The 27386-nt window shown below is 36.7% G+C and overlaps 2 protein-coding genes across 2 annotated transcripts; one reads left to right on the top strand and one right to left on the bottom strand.

Moving 5' to 3' along the window:
• The first annotated feature begins 269 nt into the window (after window positions 1–269).
• LOC139140669 (protein C-mannosyl-transferase DPY19L1-like) lies at window positions 270–18923 on the top strand. The gene is given in 22 exon segments (XM_070710047.1): window positions 270–565; window positions 745–769; window positions 3009–3096; window positions 3960–4097; window positions 4454–4574; window positions 5157–5308; window positions 6179–6270; window positions 6524–6623; window positions 6989–7066; window positions 7728–7814; window positions 8125–8181; window positions 8597–8677; window positions 9104–9205; window positions 10693–10764; window positions 12171–12271; window positions 12679–12706; window positions 13171–13290; window positions 13656–13664; window positions 13666–13831; window positions 13959–14058; window positions 14823–14948; window positions 15502–18923. Coding segments are annotated over 22 exon segments (2235 nt in total). The 5' UTR covers window positions 270–375; the 3' UTR covers window positions 15704–18923.
• Window positions 18924–22782: 3859 nt separating this feature from the next.
• Window positions 22783–27386, bottom strand: LOC139140670 (solute carrier family 35 member G1-like). The gene is made up of 2 exons (XM_070710048.1): window positions 27296–27386; window positions 22783–25943 (listed from the first exon to the last, which is right to left on the bottom strand). Exon 2 carries the CDS (start codon window positions 25898–25900, stop codon window positions 24818–24820), a length of 1083 nt encoding a protein of 360 aa, XP_070566149.1. The 5' UTR covers window positions 25901–25943; window positions 27296–27386; the 3' UTR covers window positions 22783–24817.

Consider the following 27386-nt stretch of genomic DNA (forward strand, 5'->3'; position numbering starts at 1 on the left):
AATCCCGCGATTCAGAAACTTGATTTCCCATTTCTGCAGTGCATAAAGAGATAAAATTAGAACTGGATAAAAAGAGGTTAACGTAAATCAGATTTATGCAACGAACATGACTTACTCTGTAAGTGACAATAAAAAAATTACTTGCAATTTGAACCATGACAGTGGTTCCAAGATAGAAATGCTATATCTCACTCGGATACTTGTATTCCAGCGTGATTAATAAATACAAATTGCGCTTGTCAAAAACAATGTGATACAACATACATGTACATTTTGCCTGCAGGGACCTGAGGTTGTCGTTCTCCGTTATGGTTTGTCCCAGCTAATGGTCATGATAAACCGTGACGTCATCACCATCAAACCGGGAAATCCAAAATGGCTGCCAAAGGTAGCAGGAGACACACGGGCTCAGGGTCAATGAACGAAGGCCAAAGTCACCACCAGAAACCCCACCAACATACATCGAAAAGCCTACATAGAAAGGGAAAATTTAGAGAAGTCGATAGGATGGAAGAACCATTGACGGATACTAGCAAATCTCGCCTTGCTCTTATCTGTTTTATCGGTAGGTGGACTCCAAACTTACCGGTTATACGTCGCTTTCCGCATACTGCTGTCTGCAATTATGCAATTATGTGGTCTGCAACGTACAACATTTAGGAAGTTAGACTTTGCACATCCGGTTTATCATAGATGTTGCCGATGTAGAGATCTAACTTTTTCCTCTTCGTTTTTGTTTTGCAGCCGTGGTCGTTGGGATACTGCACAGGTTAGTGTCAATTATGGCTATTTATGTCCCCGCTTCAGTTGTAAATTGTGCCGCGGATGTCTCTGTTTTACATCCGTACCATAATAACATAATTGTGCTCATTAAGGGACTGGTCAGTATTTTCAGCCTGGGGGAAGGGGACTGGTGGATTATTTTTGCCGACGTCTAAAAGTGGCTGACCCGCCTATTCCAACTTTCGAAAACAGTATGACCCCCAGTTCCAAATTTCAAAGACAGGGTGACCCCCCTGCTTGCGACAAAGGTAAAACAAAAGGTGAAATACAAATTATATATATATATATACATATATATATATATATATATATATATATATATATATATATATATATATATATTATATATATATATATGTGTGTGTGTGTGTGTGTGTATGTATACATATATATATATATAATATATATATATATATATATATATATATGTGTGTGTGTGTGTGTGTGTTGTTGTGTGTGTATGTATACATATATATATATATATATATATATATATATATATATATATAGATATATATAGATATATATGTATATATAATTTTGGGGGTATATTTTAAACATTCTGTGTTTAGTCATTCTGTTAAAATAGTTGTTGTGTCAGTTGTAAGATAGGAATTTCAAAGTGTCAGTTTTAAAGGTCGAATACAGTATTTTTAAATTGAGATGTACAATTTATCCTTCTGCCTGTTGCAATGTTGGAGAGGTACTAAGTTTTGGAAACATCTCAAAATACTGATTTTTTTCACCGTGAATAGAAACTTAATAACACAGAAAGTAATTGAAAAAGCAGGAACTCATGCCTTAATCCAATGAACTGCAATTTCAGATATAGCTGGGCATTGATGAGCTTATCTTCAAAACATATCAAGTATGGTCTTTAAAAAATTATGGAAATTTCAACATGTTGAGAGAGAAACATTGTCTTTATTTTACCAGCTTTTGATGAACACCTCCCTGATGTGGAAACTAATTGCTTCGTTTGTTTTAGATTTGCCTGTTGCCAGGGAAACTGGTGCTCATAATGAGGTCTTCCAGATCAGGCTATTTCATGCAAATGAATAATTGAATAGATGAATGGAAATCTTTCTATCAATGGATGATTATAATGTTAATAATTTGTAGGTTATCAAAAAGTACTTATGGTGTTTTATTCAATTTACCAAATTAGCTTCAGTCTTCTATATAGAAGTGTAAATTTACAGTCTAATTTGTAACATATACAAACTTATACCATTTCATTTGTACATCTAATCATAGTCTGCAGTCGACAAGAAAAGTATTGGAAAAAACTGAGAGTCCAAATATCTGTCCAAGAGGTGCATTCTACCCTGAGTCCAAGAAATAGCTCCCCTTTCTGTTGACAGTATAACCTAGTATCAAAATATTCTAAAGGACTTCGATTTTAGCATTTTGGCAAAGTCTAAATATTGAGTGTGCTTATTAAAGATGATGTAGTAAGCTTCTACGGAATTATTTGAGAAAAAAGAGGGACTGATGCATAATAAATGTTAATATCAAAAATTGCAAGGGCCAGAACTTGCTGTTAACCTCCAGCCTTTACCACTGAAGACTTTGTTTACATGTATATGCAGAAGATTTTCAACCAATCTGTGCATAAAATGTGTAGCTTGGTCTTTCGCAAATTACACTGTAATATATTGGTATGGTAACTCGAGATTCAGAATATGTGCAGTCAATAACAACAAAAAAACAAGACTGCATATGTCCTGCAAATATGGTTTTCTCTAATGTGCAAGTTTATAATTACATCTCACTGAATGACAATAAGGCCAAAAAAATTGATTTGTTTCTGGTCACCGCCCACATTACTTCAAAGTGTGCGCGTCAACTCTTTTTTTTTCTTTTTTTTCCTTTGCCCCTATGGAAAAAAAGGGAAAAATGTATCACATACCACCTAAATTTTAAAAAATTGAAAAAAATGGTGTCACCGCATCATTTTTGCGTCATGTCAATGACAAGCAAACCTGTTATTTATTTTGGCCTAATATCCCATCCATCAGACTCAACATGTATGGCAAACTAGTCAAACATACGGAAAACAACGTATGGATGAAATTTCAAAATCATTTGGCAAATCTCCCAGCATATGGATCATATTCCTTCTAAATTCCGTCACAAAGTATCCTCTTTCTTCCTGATCTAAACATGCATACATGATTCAAATCAGGAAATGAAAATATTTCATTTTTTTATTGTGATTTCAGTGGTCATATATCCAGCATGTTTGAAAATGACCGATTTTTCTCTCATTTATCTGACTTGGAGAGAGAAATGACATTCAGAACTGAAATGGTGAGTAATCTTTCCGACAATTAACACTCTACATTGCTTATTTACATTTTTCATTTTATGTCTTGCGGATATATGAACTCTAAAGTCATTTGTAATCGGTATACTGTAAGTAAATATTTTCCTTACTTTCAGATGTAGTTCAATTTTCATTTTTGTCCCAGTATAGTAATACTGTGTTTGATGTACATGTACAAAATTATCTTCGTTTGCTTTCATGAACATTTAATGGTGGACTGCAGATTTTATGAATTATGGAAAACACATTAACTCTTTCCTAAAACAATTTAACTCTTCTACCACCATTTTGCTGTATATGAGTTCAAGCAATCTATTGAAAATAGTGAGTATGTACAATTACTGATTGGTGCTGACACGGTTAACGCTACCTTTAATTTCAAGTCACTGAGCAATATTTTTCAAGCATGCAATAAGCACTGGAAACTCATCTGGAAAATCTCAAGGATACCATTGTCTTAATAAAAGCAATATTTATGAAGGAGTTAAACACATTTCAAAAATTCAGACAGCTACTTATTGAACGCTACAGTGTAAACAATGCTGTTATATTGCTTGCTATGACCCCTACCCTTATCATCACCCATACAAACATTGATTATGTCAGCCATTGCTGTGTCCAAACACCCACAGGCAGCACTTTCTTCAGAACTTCTCAAGTATAAGCCATGGTTGTCCACAAGGGGATTTTTGAGTAATCTGTTCATATGTTAATAACTGTACAAAAGAATACATTTTCATGACAAAAGAAAATGCAAATTATTTATTGTTATGCAAATTGTTTTCCAAAGCTGTGGAGAACACTACAATCAAATGACTTTGAAAATATCATATTTCATTTCTCACAGGGCCTGTATTACTCATATTACAAAACTATAATCCAGTCACCTTCATTCATGGATGGTTTAAACTCAGTCATGAAGGACAATATCACAGAGTATCCAGACACCATAAATGTTCTGAAAAGATTCAACCTGTGGCCAGAGGTAAGAATAAAGTGGAGGATTTATGTATATTATGTGTATGTGTATGTGCACTGTGAATATTTATTGGGCAATTACAAGTAGTTACATCAGCACAAAAGGTCCAGAAGGATAGCCCACGAGTGACCATTGATAATCCAACCACATATGGCAGAATGAAATCGTGCATTTACTGGATGAAAATCAACAGTCGAAAAGAGATCTCACACAAAAATGGTTTGCTAAATAATAAATGGGTTGTATGTTGTCTAGGTAAATCTTATGTGTTACTGTATCAGTTTTAACAGACTTCATTTTTTCTGCACTTTGTCCAAAAAAAGCTTGTCCCCAAAGTGTACTTTTTTCATCATGTTTGACAGGTAGTTTTGGCAGCAGGGTTCAGGGTGTATGATGCTGTGACTAAGGCACTCAAGATTCAGACCAAGTATTGTTACACAGTCAACAGAGGGAAAGACCTACCTCCTGTACCCAACTGCGAAGGTAAGATCTAATGAAAGAGAAATATGAAAGATTGTGAATTTTTTGTTAAGAATTGAGTATACTAGAAGAAAAAGTACCAGTTATAAACAAAGAAATTCAAAATAGAGTACACTCTGTTATTATTTCTCGCAAAAATCCAGTAACATTGTCACTGATATTCCACAATTCTTACAGTCAAGTTATTCACAGTACTGTCGCCTGGCAATTTCTCTAATGATAAAAAATGTTAGAGATTTAATGTAATACTTCCATATCCAATGTCTGGATTCCTCATACTATCAGCAAGAAACTACAGAAAGTAAGCTACAGTAGATTCATTGTATCTGTATGTTACATGCAAGCCCTTGTATTGTGGAACCTAGCATATGTTGGCAATGTACATGTACGTTCCATGGCAGATTTTGCCTTATTCACCACATTGACTTAGGATTCAGATTCAGTCTGCCAAATGTGATGGTATTTATATGTGTGCTGATCATGATTACCCAGATTCCAGATGAAAACTTGAATCTGTCAGTCAGCCATGACTTTGTCATTTCTGGGTCATTCTTTTGATCCTGGTATTCATACGCTCTTCCACAGGAATGGGGGACCCGGCATACTTCTACATCAATGGTGTCTTCTTTGAAAATGGTTTGACCATGAGTACATTCTTTCTCTATGCAACCTACCTCAGTAACAGTATCCTAGGTGGACTGCTGGCTGTCATCTCTTTCTTCTACAATCATGGTGAGGTAAAATCTCAGATTTATAAACTCTATAAAACCTCTTTGGATAACTATACTTACCTACGACAGATATACTGTCCAAAGCATTTCTTTAACAGTTGTTAAACATGTATTTTAAATTAATCCATCATCCAAAAGTCCAGTTAACTGGATTAAGTACCCACTGTCCTTTACTGGCTGAAGCAATGAGGTGTAAAATGGCCTGCTAAAGTCTGGAATCACTATCCCTAATAGTATATCTACTACCCTTACCATCATCTAGGTTTTGAATACATTAAGATACAGTGACTCAGGTACCCTACATTCTATGCCACGATGCCTCCATAAATTGTCTTCTGAGTTAAGGTGTCTCTTACGGTATATACATATTTTAATTATCGGGCAAGGAAAGTCTGGTAGTGTGCTACTCAAAAACGAAACACTTTAATTTTTGCTCAAACCTTCCTAAAGCACCTTATATTATAACCATTCTCTTCTAAACCCATGAATAAAAATTGGGGGTCACCATGCAAATTTTGGTAACAGACAAACAAATTACCTCCTATTCTTAAAATTAAAAATGGCGCCATCCCTGTGTTAACTCCATGAAGAAATTTTCAATTTTCACAAAAGTAAGCCCATGGAAACACGATTTACTCATGAGCTTCAAAATAAGCCTGCCACAAGTAGTGTACCAAAAAGTATTCTAAAAGTATGAGAGTCCCAAAATCTACAGGAATGTGATTGCCGAGCAACATCGCGATTTGAACTGCCAGCTGGAATAAACAGAGAGTAGAAAGATAAAATCACAGATACTAATGTACAGATTACGGAGCAAACTGCACCAATGTTAGGTCAAACATTTGATGTTCATTGTCATTAAATTGTCTTTTGCAGGCAACCAGGGTCCAGTGGACGCCACCACTCCGAGAGAGTTTTTCCTATCCATTTTTTGTTCTTCAAATGTTCATTGTCACGCACACACTCAGGTAACTAAGAGATACATGTAAAGTAATTATTACTGACTGGAATGTGTACAGATGTTTTGCTCTTAGTTTATTTCATAATCAGATAAAAATGTTGTGTCATGCATTTTAGAGCGAGTGCTTACACAATATGTTTGGTCGAACTGATGTGTAAAAAAAATTTGAAAATGTACATTTACCCTATCAAGGTAAATACCCACCTTGTTGGTTACAGAAGTCGTGCATTTTGACACTGTTCAGTGTCTTCCATTGACAGGACACCAAGACCAAGTATTAGGCACACACTAGCGATAGCTGCAGCCACAGTGTGCTTCATGTTGCCATGGCAGTTTGCCCAGTACGCTTTGTTGACTCAGGTGAGTTGAGAAGGTCCAGAAAATTGTGAAAGATTTCTCTCTCCAAATATCTAAGAGCAATATCCAAAACAGTCTCCAGTGCACACTGATAGTTGAAACAATCCATGATACACTTGCATATATGTATCCATTTATTACTTTGTGTCTTTTCATGATGATTCCAAGAAATATTTTTTTAATTACTTCTCAAATTGTTCTTAGAATTGTGTAATTATTGTAATTATTTAGTTCAGCATTAAAGTTAAAGATCGAAAGAGTGTATCGGTATTATAATAGATAAACCACTTCACATACAATGACCCACCCAATCACACCATGAATGCTAAACATTCAGAAATTAATTCATCACTTTTCCTTGTTTGCAGACAATTGCTGTCTTTGGTTGTTATGTATTGGGTTACATAGGATCAGGGAAAATGAAGTGCGTCCTCTATGGCCAGGCTGTAAGTGACGTGTAGCTGTTGTTTGATACACAATTTAAAATATTTTTCATTTAACAAGTGTGACCGCTGTGTACCCTTATATCTGCATTGGTCTTATCTAGTTAAGATGGTATGCGCCTCGAAAGTGAAAGACTTAAACTTTTGCTCCCAATTTCCTAAGTGAAACTTTCAACTATTCTCTTATCAAATAAACAATAAAAATCAGGAGTCACTATACAAATTTTGGAACAAGAGAAACAAATTACCCAAAATTATGTGATATTTGAAATTCAAAATGGCTGCCATCCCTGCGTTAACTTTAGGGGGAAAAAAATAAATTTTACATTTTTGGAGAACTAAGACAGTTACTCTTCCTCTAAGACCTTTAAAACCACCTCCCACAATGGTAGATCAGAAAAGAGTTGTAGAAATTTGAAAGTCCGAATATCTGTCCCCGTGGCATGTTGTTCCTCAAGTTACACGTTCGATGTTAATACAGAATGTGGAGAGTTTACCCACACAACTACATTTTTTTATGTGTAAAATATTTCCAAGTTTGATTGGTTATTACCAAATTTAAGCACTTCTTTTCTACCAAAGTTGGCAGAGCTAAATACAGACTGGATCACAGTTGCTCATGTCATCTTAATAACCTCCACTGGCCCTGTCTGGTGTCTTTCAGATTGGTTTATTTTGCAGTTATCATTTGCTGTTTGGCAATGAAATGCTACTTACATCATTCTATGCATCCGCTCTCATCACAGTGTGGGTAAGTTGATGAATTTTCAATCGTTCCCTGTAGTCAATGAAAACACTACTGTCTCTTTGTATAAGTTACAAAGTCATCTATATTTTGCAATCACTAAGGTCAGAGTAGTAAAAACGTGTCCAACACATAGTTTTGCAGATTCAATTATTACAATGAGAAGTTAAGCTATAATTGTTAAAAAAAAATCATACATATTATTCAACATAGAATACTTTCTACTCTACAGTACGTAATCATAATACAGCAATACAACTTTAAATAAGAGTTTGACATATGAAGTAATATGAAATTATCCTTTTTTCTCATTTAGGTAATTGTTCTCTCAGAACCAGTCGTAGAAAAGCTACGCATCAGACTGCTTATCTGGGTATGTGAATATCATTGGTGTTTTGGCCATATGCAATACAGTTACTTACCAGCTGATTGTGAAAGAATGGTATACATTGTAGATACAGATGTCGTATGGCCTGATTTTTTGACATGTAAATGATTCTTTGAGAATTGTGCACAGTAATTACTGAATCAGAAGTCAACCTTCAACTCAACACAATGTCTGAAGCTGAAAAACATGACGTATAAGTGTATGATAAGTATTGTTTGAGTATGCAAAACCTAAGATCAACACCATCGATGAAAAATATTCATATAACTCAGATCATTCACCGTGTGAGTTAGGAAAATTACACGTCAATTGTATAATTCTATTTCTCACAATCATGACATTTTATCTCTGGATATTTACAAAAAAAGTGTGTTTAGATAAGACTTGTTTAACCTTCCAGATTGTGCAGGGAAGTGTGCTCATAGCTGGTACAATAGGATTCAAGGTTCTCATTGCAAAAATTATTAAAGTTGAAGATGATGTAAGTATGTAGTTCATTCAATTTTTCATCCAAATACCTTAGGGGCCACGGATAATTAAAACATGCACACGGTAAACGAAACTAATTGCATTTGGCCTCAACCCCCTCCCCCTCCCCCCAAAGAAAGTTGGGAAGTGCAAAAATCCAACCAAGCCTCATTCTGTACCTGCATACAAACAATCGGTAATTACGTCTCCATGAAATCATGCATATGCTACCGACCTCCCTGCATACTCCCTCTAAAATCACTTTCTGTTCAGCACCAACTCAACAATGACGCAACCAATAGAATGAAATGAAACTGTGTATCCAAACTGATTGTTACGTTATTTTACTCATGCACTGATTCACATGTATGTGATGTAGCATGTCCCACCTGAACACAACCAATGACGTTATGATCAAATTTGTATTTTGTTCATCCAGGCACATGTTTTCAACATATTTAGGTCCAAGTTCTCCGACTACAAAGATTTCCACACTATGCTATATACATGTGCAGCGGAGTTTGATTTCATGCAAGAGGAGGTACGTGTGAACATGAAGGATGCATGCCAACAAATCTGTCACACCATATTGGGTTTTATGTTGGGTTTTAAAAGCTTCAATGATGGTGGGGAAAGGTTTATGTTAGGTTTGGTCCGTGCACCTGCTTTAGGCGACCACATGTATATTGGTATCCTCATTTGAACAAAAAAACCAACTGTAAGTAATACGCATGCTTCAGCTTGTACCTTGACCGAAGAGAATTGCTTGGAATATGTTTACAATTTGATCAGCAGTAAACAAATCGTGGGTCAAAGGTTTCTACTTCCAACTCCCTGCTTTACAGATTATAGGTGCTTGCAGTGTTGCTTAGATAGTCGGGTGAGGGTGGGGAGTGTGACACCAAAGGCTGAACCTTCGTAGTTGCTACAACTAGTGGAACTTTGTGACTTGTCATATCAAACCTGCAACTCTTACAATACATCGAAAATTTTGCACAATATTTCATGAAGAGTAATTGCAGAGCACAAACTGTGACTACCCTGTTGTAGCTTAACATGTAGTACACTCCACACAATCACAATAAACAACGATATTATTCCCTAATATTTTTCTTCGTTCAGCGAAGGAAAATACGAGTGACGTAATGACCGTGTCACCACGAGTCGAAGACGAGTGGTGACACGGTCATTACGTCACGAGTATTTTCCGAGCTGAATGAAGAAAAATATTAGGGAATAATATACTTATCACATGCACAAGCCAATAATTCGTTATTTTTTTGCAAAAAAAATAAGTTTTCCATGACGATTCCGCGTTTAAACTTTTGAACTACTTTAGGAATAAATATCAGTACGCCGTGCACAAGTTGTCAATCATTTCCAGTCGTCCGTCGTGTGCATTTACGCTCACGTTCGTTCGTGTGTGGAGCAAATGACAGCTCTCGGTCTACATGTAGGCTACCTTCCGCAAAGTTATACTCTATTTCAAAGATAGCATAGTCCTAGAATTTATCACAGACGAAGATACGCTATTTTTCGGGAACAAATATCGACTGAATCTCGACGGCGCGAACACTAAACGTCGCGCCTGACCCTGTTTGCAATGCGTACGGAACCCACGGTATACGCGACCAGCTTCGAGTTCGTTGTTTCCGCAAATTATTCACGTAATTCCTTCGGAATATACAGGCGGTACACTCTTGTTTTTACATTGTTCGGATTAGTAATGTCGTAGTCTGTGAAAATATCGATTTCATTACATGACTTTTGATCGTGGGAGAAACATCGGCCACCATGTTGTTTGTTTACATATTTACGAGCACACCGAAGATCGACAAAAAAAGGTCCGACGCACCAAAATTGATGACATAGACGCGGGTTGTCGTGACGTAGAACGACCAGAGAATAAATCCCGTATTTTTTGTTCGGAGACGACAAACTTGGCTTGTGCATGTGATAAACAACTATATTGTTCATTTTAGGAGGATGTATAAAGTATATTATTCATTTTATTTTCTTCTCACACAGACAATATGGAAATTTTTGCATTCCCTGTTATTACCAAGTAGTCTTGTAGCTGTGGCAGTTGTCTCATTCCATGTGAGTATCAGTTTTGCATTTCACTTTCTTTCAAGTAATATCCTGTCACAGTGAGAGATCCCCTCTGTTTGTGAAGATCGGTCTGCGTTCATCATGGGATTTAAGTATCACTGATGTGCGCCCTCAGTGACAGGTTACCAAAACCAACAAAGCATGTTGTCTCTGCTGTTTCATTTTTATGATCTGGGTTCATGCATGTATGCTGTATTGTAATTCAGATTTACTGTACAAGTACGGTATTTTCAGTCATCCTCTCAAGTTCAAGGTCACCCTTACTCACATTATACCCTGCAAAATTAAATCTGTATGATAGATATTCCTGAGAAACTTCATTTGAAAGACATATATGTATATGAACTGCAGATGCAAGATATATTGATACGATTCAAAATTGAAAATTTAAAGTAAGTGCAAGTAGTAAGACACTCTCATCTACTTACAATAATGGATATTCATGTCTAGCTCTTGTGAATGCCAGTATACAGCAGATAGCCATTGTTTAAGCAATATTTGGTTTTATATATAAATACCAAAAAGAGCTTATATGATGAGTCTGAGTGGCGTCTGTATGTCTGTATATTTGTTGGTATGTATGTACGGATTTATGTCCGTCACACACAAAGGCTCCCATACCGCCAAAGCTACCGTCTCAGTATTTGGTGTACAGGTAGATGTAGGGGTTCAGATGTGAATTTGTTCAAATGAACACATCAGTGTCAAAAATGTGCAAATGAGGTAAGAACAAGGGAAATACTGCAAGTGTGCAGGAGTGGTGGCAGTGAACTGAATCAGCCCACACATCTGAATAAGAGGATTTCGACCTTTAACCTATTTGTATGCAGGGTACCTATTATGTTTGGGAGTGGTAGCAGTAACTGAAACAGCTAATTGGTCATTTCCTGTCATTGTTTATGAACTGTGACATATTAACAGATCTGCTGAAACCATGGATGTCTATTTTTGTACATCCATGGTAGAAAGATTCTCTGCTATGCATGTTGCTAAAGTTGACCTTCAGTACCTAAAGTTTCAGACCTTATTTACTTTTGTCATTCTTAATTTTCTGGTTTAAATATTTCTTGTTGTTTTTCTTGTTGTACTGTGCAGAAATTGTCATAACATCAATGTAGAATTTTCCTGCACTGAACAGATAGAAATAACACTTATTGTTGATCTTTGGTATGTACCAATTCTGATCAAATTTGAGCGACACCGTATAATTGCGGTATTGTTTAAGCAAAATATGGAAGTAAACAGTTGTCCTACAGTCCACAACAAAGTTCATGTTATTCAATATAGATATTTATTCAGAAAAGGTCAAATTGGACAGCACATACCAAAAAGTGTTTACTTTGATTTTCATGAATTAATAGCATATGTTGTCCTTTTCTGTGTGACGTTTCCAGTTACTTCAGAAAGAATACAGAGATTTCAAGGAATGCCAGAATCAAGAAGAGCCCTCACAGGCAGAAGACAATGCAACCGAACTAATAGATATGGAAGATAGGTACGCACCTAAACTCAGAATAGTTATAATTTCAAATTTGCAAAACAAAAATGAAGTTGCCGGTACAATGACATTTTCTCTGATTTGCAGACCCTTAAAATTTGTTCTTCTTTTGATAAAATTAGCAACTTTTTTGCTCTTTGATTCTTTTGATGGCCTCCTCACAGATTTCTTCAGCGTTGTGGTTTTCTGTTGGTTTCCCTAGGAAGGGTCTCATGAAAATTTGCTCTTCCAGTTTTTATGAATAACATCAGCAAATGACGTATTATTTTGACATTGAAAGTATAATGTGTAAAATTTGGTATTAGAGTGTGTATCTTACTACTGAAGTCAACTATGCATATTACAAAACTTGAACGCATTACTATTTTGACTCATTCATGCAAACAATTTTTTTTTCTGTGCAGGGTGTGGAGATCAAAACCACATGCTGAGGTGAGTCACCTAACCTGCTCACTGGTGTCTTTACAAGCATGTACATTGTAGTATGGTTCCATTGTGTCTGTTGATGTGTTGGAGCTATATGTGGGTACCAGGGAATACAATAAAAAATTTCTATATGTCAACAGGTAGCAAGACAAACAACCCAAATGAACGAAGAAATTTTTCATAACCAAAATTACAAGAACAAAAATTGGGAAATCAAAGCAATTTCTTAGCTAGCTGATAATCAAATTATAACTCAGCTCGCAACTTATGAAGTTCTCTTATCATTTCTCAAAATTTGTAAGGATGTCTTCATCTTGTACATGAGCCATGACATATTTATATTAATTTATGCAAAGGCTATTAATGATTATTGTTTGTGAATGCAAATTCAGGGATTATAGATTATCATGGAGCTTACATATATATTACACCTGCTAGGTAAGATACATTTCGTATATTTCTTTTCCCAGATTTTGTATAATCTGTTTGAGTTGGTAGCCTTTGCAGTCATGGCCATCATTATCATGAGACTCAAGCTGTTCTTTACACCACAGCTGTGTCTGATGACATCCCTGCTGACTAGCAGACAGGTGAGAAACTACAATCGACTCAGCTGATTCCAGTGTGTGAATGTGAAGTTTTTTCATTACATTCCAGGTGTGTACTCAGGTCTGAAGATTTGAAAAGTCTCAAGGTTTCAAAAGTGAAGGCATAGCCGAGCGGAAAGATCTATGAAAGAGAATGGTTACTGTCATCGATAAAGTTGTCTGGCAAATGTTTTCTGTTTTTACAACTTTAACCATTAGAAAAGTCTAACCATATGAGTCTTTGCATTTATAGAAAACTTAGTCAATATTGCTGACATTATTTGTAAGCTTACCACAACTCATAACTCAATGATGGAAATTTTTGACCAATTTGTTTGTTATTCTCCCTCTCTTGTTGCGTGGTGCAGTTCTTTGGTTTTTGTCGGTGACAAGGCCAGGCACTATGCATTCCTGGCTATCCTGGTAGCTGTGATGAGTGCTGCCGGAATTGGTAATCTCCAACATCAGTGGAGCATCCGGGGAGAATACAGCGACATGCCGCAGGAACTGTTGCTGGAATGGGCCAAAGCTAACACATCGCCAAGTATGTCTCCTTGTATCAACCTCACTTCTCATATTTATCTGAATGCATTTACAAAGAAGATGCTGTTTTTCAATATTTCATGTTACAACCACCGACATAAGAACTGGTATTTCTCTGTCTCTTTCAGATGCAGTTTTTGCAGGTTCTATGCCTACAATGGCCTCTATAAAATTATCAGCAGAAAGACCAATTGTCAATCATCCACACTATGAAAATGTAGGACTCCGGTAAGATGGCGTTCAGTATGATAAGATATTAATTCAATAATGTCTTTATATCGCCCTATAATGAGGGCTAAAAACCAACATATAAAATTAAACAAGAAATGTTAGAAGTTGTGTGTCAGTGTTATCAAAATTTTGACATATACATGTAATTTAAAAAATACATTACTTTTGGAATGAATTAAGGTCGCTTTAGATACAAAGCACAATTCTAGATTACCAACCATGCAGAGGGAAAGTAAACATAGATTTGAACATAATGTAGTTCCTCGATCATAAACTGAAAATTTCGTCTCTGAGCCCCTGTCCGTCTGTTAGTCATGAAAATGTGACTGGCACTTTTCTCCATGCTGGCATTTTCATCTCAAATATCTAGTATTTACTTATGTGACTTTGTTTACCCTAGTTGTCTGTCGATTAAAGTCAGATATGTTTTTCAAAAGTGATGTTACACCAAATAATTTATACTGGAAAAAGTTGAACGTCTTAAATTCTATCCCCGAAGTGTATTCTACCTCAAGGTCAAGGCTGTCACAAAGTTATGATATTTTACATGTAGGTGTAGTTACTCAGGATTAAGTGAAATTTGCTTATACTTGAAAATATGTACTTGAAAGTAATATATATCAAAGGATATGGGTCAAGTTCTGGCTCATGAAGCTACTGGCTTCCTGTGTCACTATAGTTCAAAGGCCACATGATGTCACATCGCACGTCAACATTTCATTGAATTAGAAGTGACCCAGCTTGACCTTTCACCTCTACAGGAGGCGAACAAAGCAGGTATACACGATCTACAGCCGGAAACCTCTATCAGAAGTGAAGACAACCCTTGAGAACATGGGAGTTAATTATGTCATCGTTGAGGAATCTTGGTGCCGTAAAAGTCCAAAGTAAGTCTGACACAGCAAAAATCAAAAGTAGTGAATTTGCCATCTTATGCTCAAAGCCCTTCACATTCTTATTCATTTATGCAAAATGTAATAATGAATTATTTGCGTATCTAGCGATAACAAATCAGTTATAAATGGAGACATTTCTGTACCTCAGATTGTCTTCTGTGCAGAATTTATCCCATATTTCATTTTTTATTTGCCATCAGCTTAACTTGAGGGAATTTTTCCAGAATCTGCTAAGAAGATGTGAAACCAATTGTACTCGTTTTAAAAATGGTTTCCACTCTTCCCAGTATAGATGTAGCCTTAGTATAGTAGTATATGTAGACAGTTTGTAAACAAGAGTTAAACAACAAAGGAACAACAAGTTGACAGCAGGAATTTTCTCAATGTCTTTGATTTGAATATGTGTGTCCGTTTCTTACCCATGAGCAGGTAAAAACTTATGAACATGGATGTGTATCAATTCATAAAAAACTTAGAGCATATGTGGCAATGTACCTTCAACGTAAAGCTTTGTGGTTTGTTTGTGTTTTGTTTCCTCTTCTAGAATTGGCTGTTCACTGCCAGAAATCTGGGACCTTGAAGACGTGGAAAACCGAGGAAAGACGGCTGCCTGCATGCTGCTGAAGAAAAAACCAGAGCCCCATTTCACAAAAGTCTACGAAAATCAAGTATACACAGTGCTTGCTGTGCAGCCAGAGAAGAATCCGGTGGTGAAGACGAAGCCAAGAAGTAAAAGAAAGAAGTGATAATTTACAAAACTGCAAATTTTGAAATTCTTTCATTTTTCTTTCTCTACACTCAGAGAAATAACAATACATATCTTTTACAGCAATTTACATTTTCATGGTATGTGATTTCTGTATTGTGTTTTATTCTATGCCAGTTCAGTTCATTGCCTTATATCTGACTTCTTGCCATCGATCTTCCGTTTCCTTTTTTAATTTCTAAAAGTATGATAAAAACTGCTTTGTCTACATGTACTTAAGATTTTCTTTCAAAATTGTCACCAATGAGAAATTTTAGTCAAAAATGAACTTTGTCAAACGTTTTTGATAATTCTTTTGTTGAATTTGAATTTAATTTACAGGTTCATTATCTGGACTATCTGATGCATATTCCACTTTCCTTTTTTGTTGTCGTTCTGTTCGCAAAATGTATATACATTTTATTCAGATACTGTTTACATCACATCAAAATGTCCAGTTTTGAAATTGACAGTAACGCCTGCATGTGTGTGACAGGTAACGTACAATACTATTGTTGACAAACCGAGTTTCCTCAAGACTAGAATTCGTTCTCAATAATTTATTTGCACAGTTTACACTGCTGGTTGTGTTGGCGAGGCAGACGCTTTATATCAAAACATACTTCAGGGAAATGAATACGAAAATATACTTGGTTTCTTGGACAAAAATTATGAAGATATTGTTAAAAGTTACAGCTGATTTTGCCTCCCCCCCCCCCCCCCCCCCCCCCCCGGTCAGTTGTGAAAATGTCACATGCTTATCTTTCTCAGGGTTCTCATTGTTTATGTGATTTTAGTCCTTTGCTCTCCTTTAAAAGTTGTGCATGGTTAGTAAATTTGATCAGAGATAAAAGCTGATAAAAAAGTTGCTCGTTAAATAGTACTATTTTTTATATCAACAACCTTCAGAGATCTGATGGGAATAAAGGGCTTTGTTATGCTGTGAAATGTAGAAATGAAAGATAGCCATATAGAGAGAAAAAAAAATATTCAGAGAAGAAATATAGGGGCATCTGAACAATGAAATCTGAATGTCACCATCTAGTTTCATGTAGACATATTTTCACTGAGATGAGAGATACAAGGCTGGTTGGAACATGAACGTAGTATTTGTTACACAGCGCACAGTCGTGTGACTTTTCCTCCGGCATTGAGATTGACCCTTTGAGCGCAAAGTCAGTTTTTGTCGCTTTTATAAAATATATCCCCGTCAATTTTTTTTTTTGAGATTTTTGCTTAAAATTTGATAAAAAAGTGTTGCCAATGAAATGAAATATACACTCGGTCAAAAATTATCAAACAAATTTCAGAAAAATTCATAACAATAAGTAAAATGTTGCACTAAAATTTTGGTGGGAAAAATTACCGCACTCAAAGGGTTAAAGCAAGGACTTTGCTAAATGCTAGAACAAGTACCCAATCCTTGTATTTCTTTTGAAAATGAATGCTGAAAGCTGTCCTCCTATAGGATAGACAAGTCATGCTATCCTTTGTTACAAGGCGTATCCAGCCAATCGAGAATGCAGTATTGAAAGCTTTGATACCTTGTGTGTTACATGTACTTAAATTTATACAGACCAGCAAGAACAGAAAGATTTGCTGACAAGTTTCTAACGTGTGTTTTTCAATATGGAATCACTCTATTTTCCAAGCTAATAAAAGGGACTATATTTCAGCTTTACAGTCACAAGATGCAATGTTTGTGTTGAAGAGTGTGATTTTTGTACAGTAGTATCAAGAAATATTCTACCTTTGTGTAGGTCAACCATTTTAATGTGTTTTTTGAGAGTTGTTTGATCGTTTGTTGATAGTTTTGCAATAAAGAAAAGAAGAATTTTTCAATGTTTGTGAACTATAAAGTTGAGCGGCAATTACATTATTGCCATTTCAATATTGCCAGTGGAGAACTTTTACATTAATTCAATTGTCAATTCTGATGTTCATGACATCAGCAAACTTTCATGTTAATGAAATCTTGGTACTTGCATTGTTCTAACAGAAGTTCTTATGATACTACTCGATGCATCAAGCATTCATATATAAAAGATTATATAGGTAATCTCTACCACAGCTTTTTTGGTTTCTATTGATACATTTTATGAAATTTCCATGAAACTGTAAATTTTATGAAATTTTCATAAAATTGTACAGAAGACGCAAAATTTTTAGGATGCACAAATCATTCACTTTTACTTTTTCGCTTTGTTTAAGTTCATTAGAATTGTTTTCACCAAACCTGAAGTCAACACTGTCAATCTTAGTCTTTTTTCTTTTTTATGTTAATGGACAGAAAATGAAGTTTAGTCAATTTGTAACAACTTTAGCAGGTAAGTTACTCAGTCATGTAAGTTTCATGTGTTAATTTCAGCAAATCATTCAGCAGTGTTTATTTTCACCAACACAAACATTTTAGATGGCCTTCTACTATATGCGACAATTTTACACCCACTTATGCCAGCAGAAATTGCCACTTTGTGACCTCATTTAAATGTACGTCATATTTCATACCAAAGGTCACTATACAATGAGTTATGCCAGCAGCTAAAAAAATACACATTCGAAAATTGACAAGCTTGTCACTCCAATTTTTGACTAATAGAATCTGTACAACTGCTTTGTTCAGTAGGTTGAAGACCAGGTTTGGATTTTGTAGGGAATTCTAATGTAAGAGAAGAAAGTGATTTGATAGATTATGAATTAGAAATGTGGTAAGACCCAGTACATGCAATTTGAAGGTAAAACAATATTGGTAATTGAGGCCATGCAATTGTGTCACTTTTAGAATTAAATTCCCCAAAGCCAGCTCATTAAATGTGGTCAGTGGTGTCCTTGACATCAAAAAGGGAGGCCAGGAGAGAAATCTTGACTCCATGGTCTTACTCTTGATCAAATACCGAAATGTTGTCACTTTTGGCAATTTGTATCACACTCTTTGCCTGTGAATCCAGACTAAAATTATGCTGGCCAAGTTCCTAGGTCTGACATAAGTGTCCAATTTGCTCTGGCAGTGCTTGGGAGCACTGGTACCTCTCTGTGGCAGGGATAAGAATTGTTAGTTGTTATCAGGTGTCAGTTATTCATCTTTGTTCATTTGTTGCCCCTTTAAGGTAACTGTGCAATATTTTTTTTTCAGGGATTATCATGTTTGTAATTGAAATACTGCAGGTCAATATTCTCTGGTGTTGATGACAGATATTCAATTAAAGTTGACCTAAAATCACTGCCCGTGTTTTTTGCTTGTCTTTCAATCTTACATGACATTTGAGTCCCAATGTTTAGTGTTGTTGTCTTTTTTTAAAAAGGAAACGAAATTCTTTAAATAGTCCAATATGAATCATGACACGATGAACAAATTTCAATATTATTACTGTATGATGAGTGACAGTGTAGATGCAAAGGTTTATGAAGAATACTCTACTAAGTTGTCTTTACCTGCCACTGGAAGCAGGGCACAGAAATTGGAAATCATGATAGAATTAGCCCATGATGCCTGCCCATCATTGCAGTAATTTGTGTGAATCACTGCTTCCTTGGTACCTATCTCCACAGTCCCTCCACAAAAGGGGGAGGGACTGTGCTATCTCCCGTCTACCTGTATAAGGCTGTAGGCAAAACTTGTCTGTGCTGCCAATGGCACATGTAAGTATTCTTCGTAGTCGTTTAACCGCCGTGAAAAATACCGCAAAATGACAGTTTTATAAAGCGGAAAGGCTACAGATTGAAGAATTGTGTTCGATATAGGAGACAAATTCAATGACACGTTTTAAAATACACATCAATGGGATTTAGTTTATTTTCCTTGAAATCATCACGTAACCCGACTAAATTTTGATTGCGAGATTACGACAAAAACTCCAAGCTTCTAGTTCTGCAACTAAGTTTCCGTTTTCGGATCTGTGGTTCTGTAAAATACAGTCGCAACCCCGATGGAATGTATAGCGGCTGCTGTTAGTGCGCATGCCTCGTCCTTGAGGTTGATCGTGGAACAAATTAAATCTGATCTTGCGATTTGGGCGGGGGGGGGTGGGGGTGGGGGTGGAGGGGGTTAATTTAACGAAGCCAGGTCAATCCTTTTGTAGTATTGTTATGAGAAAAAAGACGCCATCCAAATAACATCGAAATAGCGCCCGTATGAAAAATGCTAAAATTCTTTAATAATATTGATGAATTGTTATTATTGTCACAATATATATAATTTCACAACTAGTCTCGCTGATGACGTAAGCCTATAATAATTATTGAACAATGTCCTATATATCATGTGAGTATAAGCTTATGTACCTCAGAAGAGGTCATATGTCGTTTTTACAGGCATTTCTTCTTCTGAAAGCGAGTGAGATCAGCTGTACTGGAACACGACCGAAACTTGATCACTGTGTTGAAAACCCCGCATGGAAGTGTGAGACGCAACTGACTTGTCTTCGATGTGACTGTAAATTTTCCTCACAGCGTTTGTGTTCTACTTGGCAGTGCATTCGACATGAGCCTCTATATAATCTTGATATTTTCAATTTTACATTTTCAAATTATTTTCCTTTATCTTCCTAGAAGTCAAATAGGCCTCCCTAAAACTTCGTTAACTGAATTCAAAATTGTGTTATTTGTTTTCAGCGTGTTTAGAGCGCGCTCCCTGTTCCCATCAATAAAAACTCAGCAATATCGCATATGATTCGCTGCACCTAAACGCAAGCCAAACTAGCATGGTATCCATGTGGAACCAAAATTCGCCAATGGCAACCAAATGGCACATTTGTATGCATGTGTCATACATTTCCAAATGCCAAAACAACCGCGTCGATGGTGGTTAAATAGTAGATGCGTGCACGTCTGGTGGTTATAGGTCCAAACATGTTCCATACGGAGCAGATAAATTTCTGCACATCGTTTGATATTCTAATCTCTGTCCTTACGTGACATTCTAAAGTCTGACAATTGAACGGGCTTGTACACTACATGTATGTCCACGTTGTAACCACATCCCATGGCTGTTGTCTGTTGGAATATGCAGTCCAATCCCTCTGCTGTTTGACCGAAATGCGACTGTGTTTAAGACGAGTCCTCTGCACCTCGTTCGGTGTTAATACGGTCGTAAATGTTCGAATTAAGCAAGTGTAATAATCGTGGTGAATAGAGCTACCAATGACAGAAATATTCCTCCTAATATTAGAAACACAATGGCTCCCGTAGCTAAGTATAGCAACACCAACAGGGAGCAACGAGTGCCTTCTATTTCAAAGCAGTCATCATCATCCCAGTGTGCGTACTCCATGGTAGCATGAACTAAATTCAACGATGTGATGAGAATGGGTATAATCACCGGAGACACTTTTTGTACACTGTTCTCTGAAATTAATTTTGATATAGGCTGTCCATCATCAAATGGAGATCGCTAACCGTGATGCTGCAGATGACGCTATGCCAGTACTAAGTCGAACAAGTGGTTGCTTGTTGAAAGAGCTGTATGAAACGCGAATGCAGGATCTTTGTCCATTTCAGCGGGGATTTGACATCGGAAAAGATGAAATTAACAGGTGTCGAAAATGACATGTTACAAGGTCCAGGATTACCGGTGCTCGTGTCAGTGTATGACGCTATAACAGTAAGTCGAACTAGTGGTTGCTGGTAGAAAGAGCTGTCAGAAACGCGAAAACCGAGGCTTTATCCAAAACAAGCAGGGATTTAACAAAAGTTGGAATCAACAGTTGTCTGCGAACATTGTTAACTTCGAGACTGACATGTTACAAGGTCCAGGATTAGCGGTGATCTTGACTGATTGGGTAAAATGCAAACCTTCAAAGCCTATAAGCTGTAAAATTCTATGAATAGAAATGCAACCTTCCTGCATAATATTTTGATGACGAGGTGAATAATAGCCGCCGTTCATTGAGAGGGTTTGCGACTGGCATACAGACTACGGTGAATCGACAGTGAGTCAGAGATACGAATAAATACGAATAAATGGTAACAAAATACAAAAAAAAAAAAATTAAAGCAGCTTCAAAGTTACAATAATAAACAGATAAACATGCATTATCTAAATTTAGAAAACATTGAACTTTAACAGAGTGGACAAAATGTTCATGGGCATTAAAGGACCACGGTCATCGTGTCTGGTCACATGCAGTATTTTTCGGCCCTCATTTAAACCCATGTCATGAACGGATCTCCTGAAAATATCTCCTGGTGGCTGATGTCATCTCTCTCTCTCTCTCTCTCTCTCTCTCTCTCTCTCTCTCTCTCTCTCTCTCTCTCTCTCTCTCTCTCTCTCTCTCTGCGCATTCCAAGGTCGTTGCTTATAATTTTGATGATTTATCTGTGAATGCAACTGTTACATAACTACAGTCTGGTGGTTTTGGTAAACATCCTTGTGTGCTTGGTCTATTGCTTGGGTATCTATCATATGGCATTGGCTTAAGTCCTGCTGTGAATATGCAAAGCTGGGATTGTGTGAGAAAGTTAGTGTAGTGCATTTTGTCATTGATAAGATATTTGGTAGACCCTGTATTTTCAATGATCTCTTGGTGTTGTACAGTTTAAAGGGGAAGGTTACTTATCAACTTTATCTAAAAGTAAATTGACCAACTTGATAAAAGTTTCAATATGCGTGTGGTGCTGAGTTACCCTGAAGAGGGTATGAGAGTGGAATGGCCATGTGCATGGTATAAGCCTGATGGGATGGAGACATGGCTGGGATATGGTAAGGCGTCGTTTATGTTTTTGTTTTTCAACAGGGAGTAAATTCCTTTGCACCCCACATTGATGGAACATGAGGAGGGCGGGAGGAAGTTTGGAAGGGAGTAAACCGCTGTGCAATCTGGTGGAGAATCCGTGTGCGGCAACCCAGTACTGTGTCCTTTGCCAACTTGTTACCCAACCACAGTCCCTCCAGACACTATGACCCAACCAACAAGAGTTACTGATCAGTCAGCATTACTGTTAGATCATGCATTTTTAGCAATGCTGAGTATGTTTGCTGTGTCAACATTTCCAACAACTATTACCATTGACAATTATCTTAAGTCGGCGAATTGCCATGCAAGACGACGTCGGGATACAGAGACAGCGTAGAGACTTGGAATCTTCAAAGATAACACCATTTATTTCTTATATATGGACATTTCATATTTTCAGATAGTCCCTTCTGCGTTTATCTAGCGTCTACCTGCACCCCTCTACCTTCTGGGCTCGTGTCCGTAAAGACACCTTCTATATACAATTCGATCAGTACAATCGGCACATACAAATGAAATGCAAACGCGCCGTGGATGATGTGACACCATGTACGCTCAGCACCTGTTACATTTTTACGCCAATTTCATTATCATTTTATGGACTTGTTTATCACTCGAGAAAAGAAACAAGTCTAGATATTATGCTAATGTGACAATAAAGTAGATGACCTCAGTAACACGACAATAGTCAGGAAAATGAATGGAGTCCCAAAAGATACTTCAATCAAAATAAAGTTTCTCAGGGAACTTGGTGAGCTCCCATGGTCAGTCTTGGAAGCATTTGACTATCCAAATGATTGTTTATAAGGTTGGTTTGAAATTCATATTAGTGTGATAAACAAATATGCTCCACGGCGTGAAAAACGTGTTGAAAACCAATGCTGTTTAATGACTACCAAGCAAAGTCCTACACTCACAAGATGGATTGATCAAAGCATGGTTATTTTTTTCTTTTAAAGATAAAGTTTTATTCATCATCAATACATGAACATGGATAACTTTTCAAAATCAATTTCTGTATATCACAACATTATACTTAATGATTCTGTTATCATCTGCAATTTGCATTATCTCTCACAGAAAACTTCCTAAATTCTTCAAGTCCTTGTTTTTCCTTATCAAATAAGCTAACTCTTCTTTCAAAATTTCCATATATTTCCTTTGTTTACAATTCTTTCTTTATACATACTAACGGTTGCAACCATTGCAAGATTTAATAGTAATAACCGTTCACAAACTAACAGATATCCATATATTACATGCTTCCATATCAGCTTTACCTGGGTTCAATATTTCATACATAATATTTCCATAAATTTGTTTAAATGCAACCTTACAGTCAAAAAGAAAATGCCTACAATCTTCTACGACATGGCATAATTCACATTTTGGGTATTGCACTTTTTTCCATTTACATATATTTAACTTGTGTGGTATTTTGTCGTACAACAAATAATAATTAAATTGAGATATTTTTTGATATTCATGCTTTTCACTTTTGTTGTCCAAATAAGATTTCAGTTGTATGCAAGTCCTAATCTGTTGGTCCTAATCGTCGGTGCATATGATATAACAACACTTTTGCCGATAAAGTGCAGTAAAAATCTTTGCACGTGAATTGGTATACATTTATATTTTCCTTGATGATTTTTTCTCAATGTTGTTATGTTTTCTCTTCGTACAAATTATGCATTCTTAGCCAACGGCATGATATTTTTCCACTCCCGTGGTGTTGCATTTTTTCAAAGTAACATATTGCTTCTTATTTTGTAATTTACTTAAAGATAGTATGCACCTCGAAAGTAAAAGACTTGAACCTTTGTTCAAACTTTCCTCAACGTATATTTCAACCATTCTCTAACAAAATCATGTATAAAAATCATTGGCCACCGTGTAAATTTTTGTACTGGAAAAACAAAACCCAAGATTTACTGATATTTGAAATTCAAAATGGCCGTCAACCCTGTGTCAACTCTACATGGAAAAAAAATAAAATTTTCGATTCTCGCATAACTAAGATGGTGAAACTTTTCTTGCACCAAAAGCTTCAAAATTAAGCCCTACAAGTGGTAGAGCAGCTAGAAAAGAATTGCAAAAATTTTGAGAGTCTGACTGTTTTGTTTGATAAAACACCATTTTTGAATAGATCTGCCGTATAGATGAAACCTGACTCGGTCCATTCTACACAAAACATGACTTTCTTATTGCTTGCAATGAAACGATATCCCCAAATTATCTGTTTACCTATATCATTTGGCAACTATGCTTATTTGTTGAAGGGAAATGTAACACAATGTCTTGTCGAGCATATGACAATAGCTCTTTCAACAGTTTTTTCTCATGCAAGTCTAGGTGATAGGCGTCCGAGCACTGTCAATATCCCCCTAATTCTTTTCAACATCTTCAATCTTCTGTCGATTTGCCCAGAATGCTGCCAAGAAAGCTAATAGAGAACTGAAAAGAATAAGGGCAGCTCCGATAAGTTCCAAATTGGTAGGAGTGTTGCCGAACAGGAATGTATCAGCTAAAAAACCGGTAAAAACATTCATGTTGAAGAGCAGGGTGACTTTGGCGGCCGTCTCAAGTTGAAGAGCCTTATTGAAAGAATAAATGTAAAGCAGAAAGCATGCAACCATTCCAGTCAAAAAACCGACATTTTTGGGATTACTTTGAAATGCCGCAAGAAGGGGCATCGTGCTGAAGAAATACACTGTCGGGGCTGTAACCACAATGCCACATATTCCGTTAAAAAGTAATATCAAGAGAAGTGAAGTACCGTCGCTCATCATTTTAGTGAAGAGCGCACCCAGTGAGAGCAGTACTGCCGCAGCAATTGATAGCACGTAGCCCAGCGAATCATACTCCCCATGCTCGGCTGTTGTACCGAAGATGAACTCTGGACGGGATACCAGCAGAATTCCGGTCAGATTGATGATTGTTATAATCACATCGATAACTTTACACTTCTCTGAGAGAAAGAGACAGGCCAACAACGATGCCAAGATGGGTATGCACCCTACGGCAATGGCGGTCGCGTCGCCGACACCTATTAAGACCAGCGAGTAGTTGAAACATAAAGTGTTACCGGCTTCGAAGGTGCCTTTCAGTATGTTTAAGATTATGTCCTTTCTCTTGACTTTCAGTAAGTTGACGGAGTGATACATCATCAGAGGAACAATAACGATCACTATCACTATCGATTTCACGAGTAGTTGCTGAAATGGGGACATTCCACCTTCAACGCCAATAACCACAAAGATATCAGTTGCACCAAGGGACAACCCGCCCAGCAGCGCGTAAAAGGCACCAGCAATGGCACCCCAGCAACCTTGCGGTCTCTCGTCCTCAACATTTCCGCTCTCTTGGTGATGAGAAGGCCGACTGTTCTCATTTCCATTATTAAGGATGGAATCGTTTTCAGTTGGTTCAGAAATGCCGCCATTTTTTCTACTTGCAACGTCACCCATACTTCCTCACTATTTTCCACAAATTGACCTATGTTGGAACTTTCTGTCAAAATGAAAAATAATGATATAAACATACTTAGTATATTAAGATAGCATGCGCCTCGAAAATGAAAGACTTAAACTTTTGTTGAAAGTTTCCTCGTGGAATCTTTCAACCACTTTCTTTCAAAACCACGAATAAAAATCGGGGGTGGGGGGGGGGGTCATCGTGCAAATTTTGGTACTAGAGAAACAAATTACCCAAGCTTTGCCGATCTTTGGAAGTCAAAACGGCCGCCACCCTGTGTTAACTGTATAGATTCAACAATATACATGTTGGCAAACATTCGGTATCCACAAAGAAACTGTGAGCATAGGCATGTTTCTGGTCTCCCAGAAGTGAATTAATGCAGTCTGGATAAAATGACTGCTAGATACACTATAGGTGAAATTTACTTGCACACTGCACTAAAGGGGAAAGGATGACCACCACCATTTATGATCATAAAAAAACAGAGGACGATGGGTGCGTTTAGATTTTTCGTAGAACCTTGTTTCATCAGTTCATTGCTCCATTTGCTGAGAACTGCGGTATATCACTACTTTCTAGTGTACACCTCGTCAAATTCTTTGCAAAACCGAAGCTATTACCATGAAACCGGAAAACTGTCCTCCAAGCAAGACTTGTGTAGTGAATTAAAAGCGTACCTTACAATCCGTGATATTTCGCGGCCAAATTATATATGTATTTCGAATAGACATATCGACTTATAGGCCAATGCTAAAATGCCATTTTTCTTTCTATCAAATACATCAAAACGACACACTTTTACAAACTTACAACATGCTATTCTACTTTCGCTGTTCACAATGCGGCCATTCAATTATTTCATTCATTTGGTTTGATGATTACGGATATCATATAGTCGAGACATGTGATTTAACTGAAGTGATAACGTGTATTCAGTATTTCGGTTTTTAGCCTAGTAGATTTCTCTATTGCCCGAATGTCATATTCGATTTTGGCGGGAATTTGGCCGAAGGGTGTTAAGGGTTAAATTGCTAGGTAATTCGGTGACATTGTGGCAAGATGTAAAAATGCAAAAAATATCGGAAAATGTCAAAGTATAAAGGGTTTATACAATCTTAAGTCCTATAGATGCGTCACAAAGGTTAAAATACCCATTTTCCAATATAACTTTTTCCAATTCCCCAAGAAGCGTGTTTTATAAAACTCAAATAGCGATCGTTTCGAATAAACAAGAAGAGTTGGAGAGATTGATAAAAGTTACTCTTACGCGGACATTTTCTTACATTTTACAGGTTACATATATCTCAAAATTTCATATATACAAAGAAGAAGGCTACATCAATACTAAACCCCTTACGTCTACTAATAACTGTGCGTATACTCACTTTTCCCTTGATCAATCAAATTTACTGGATTTCCCCGATTCATGAAAGTCGCGTACACGGAGTCACGTATGCAATTGAAGCCCGACTAACT

The sequence above is a fragment of the Ptychodera flava genome, chromosome 9 (genome assembly GCF_041260155.1).
Source record: "Ptychodera flava strain L36383 chromosome 9, AS_Pfla_20210202, whole genome shotgun sequence".
Taxonomy (NCBI): domain Eukaryota; kingdom Metazoa; phylum Hemichordata; class Enteropneusta; family Ptychoderidae; genus Ptychodera; species Ptychodera flava.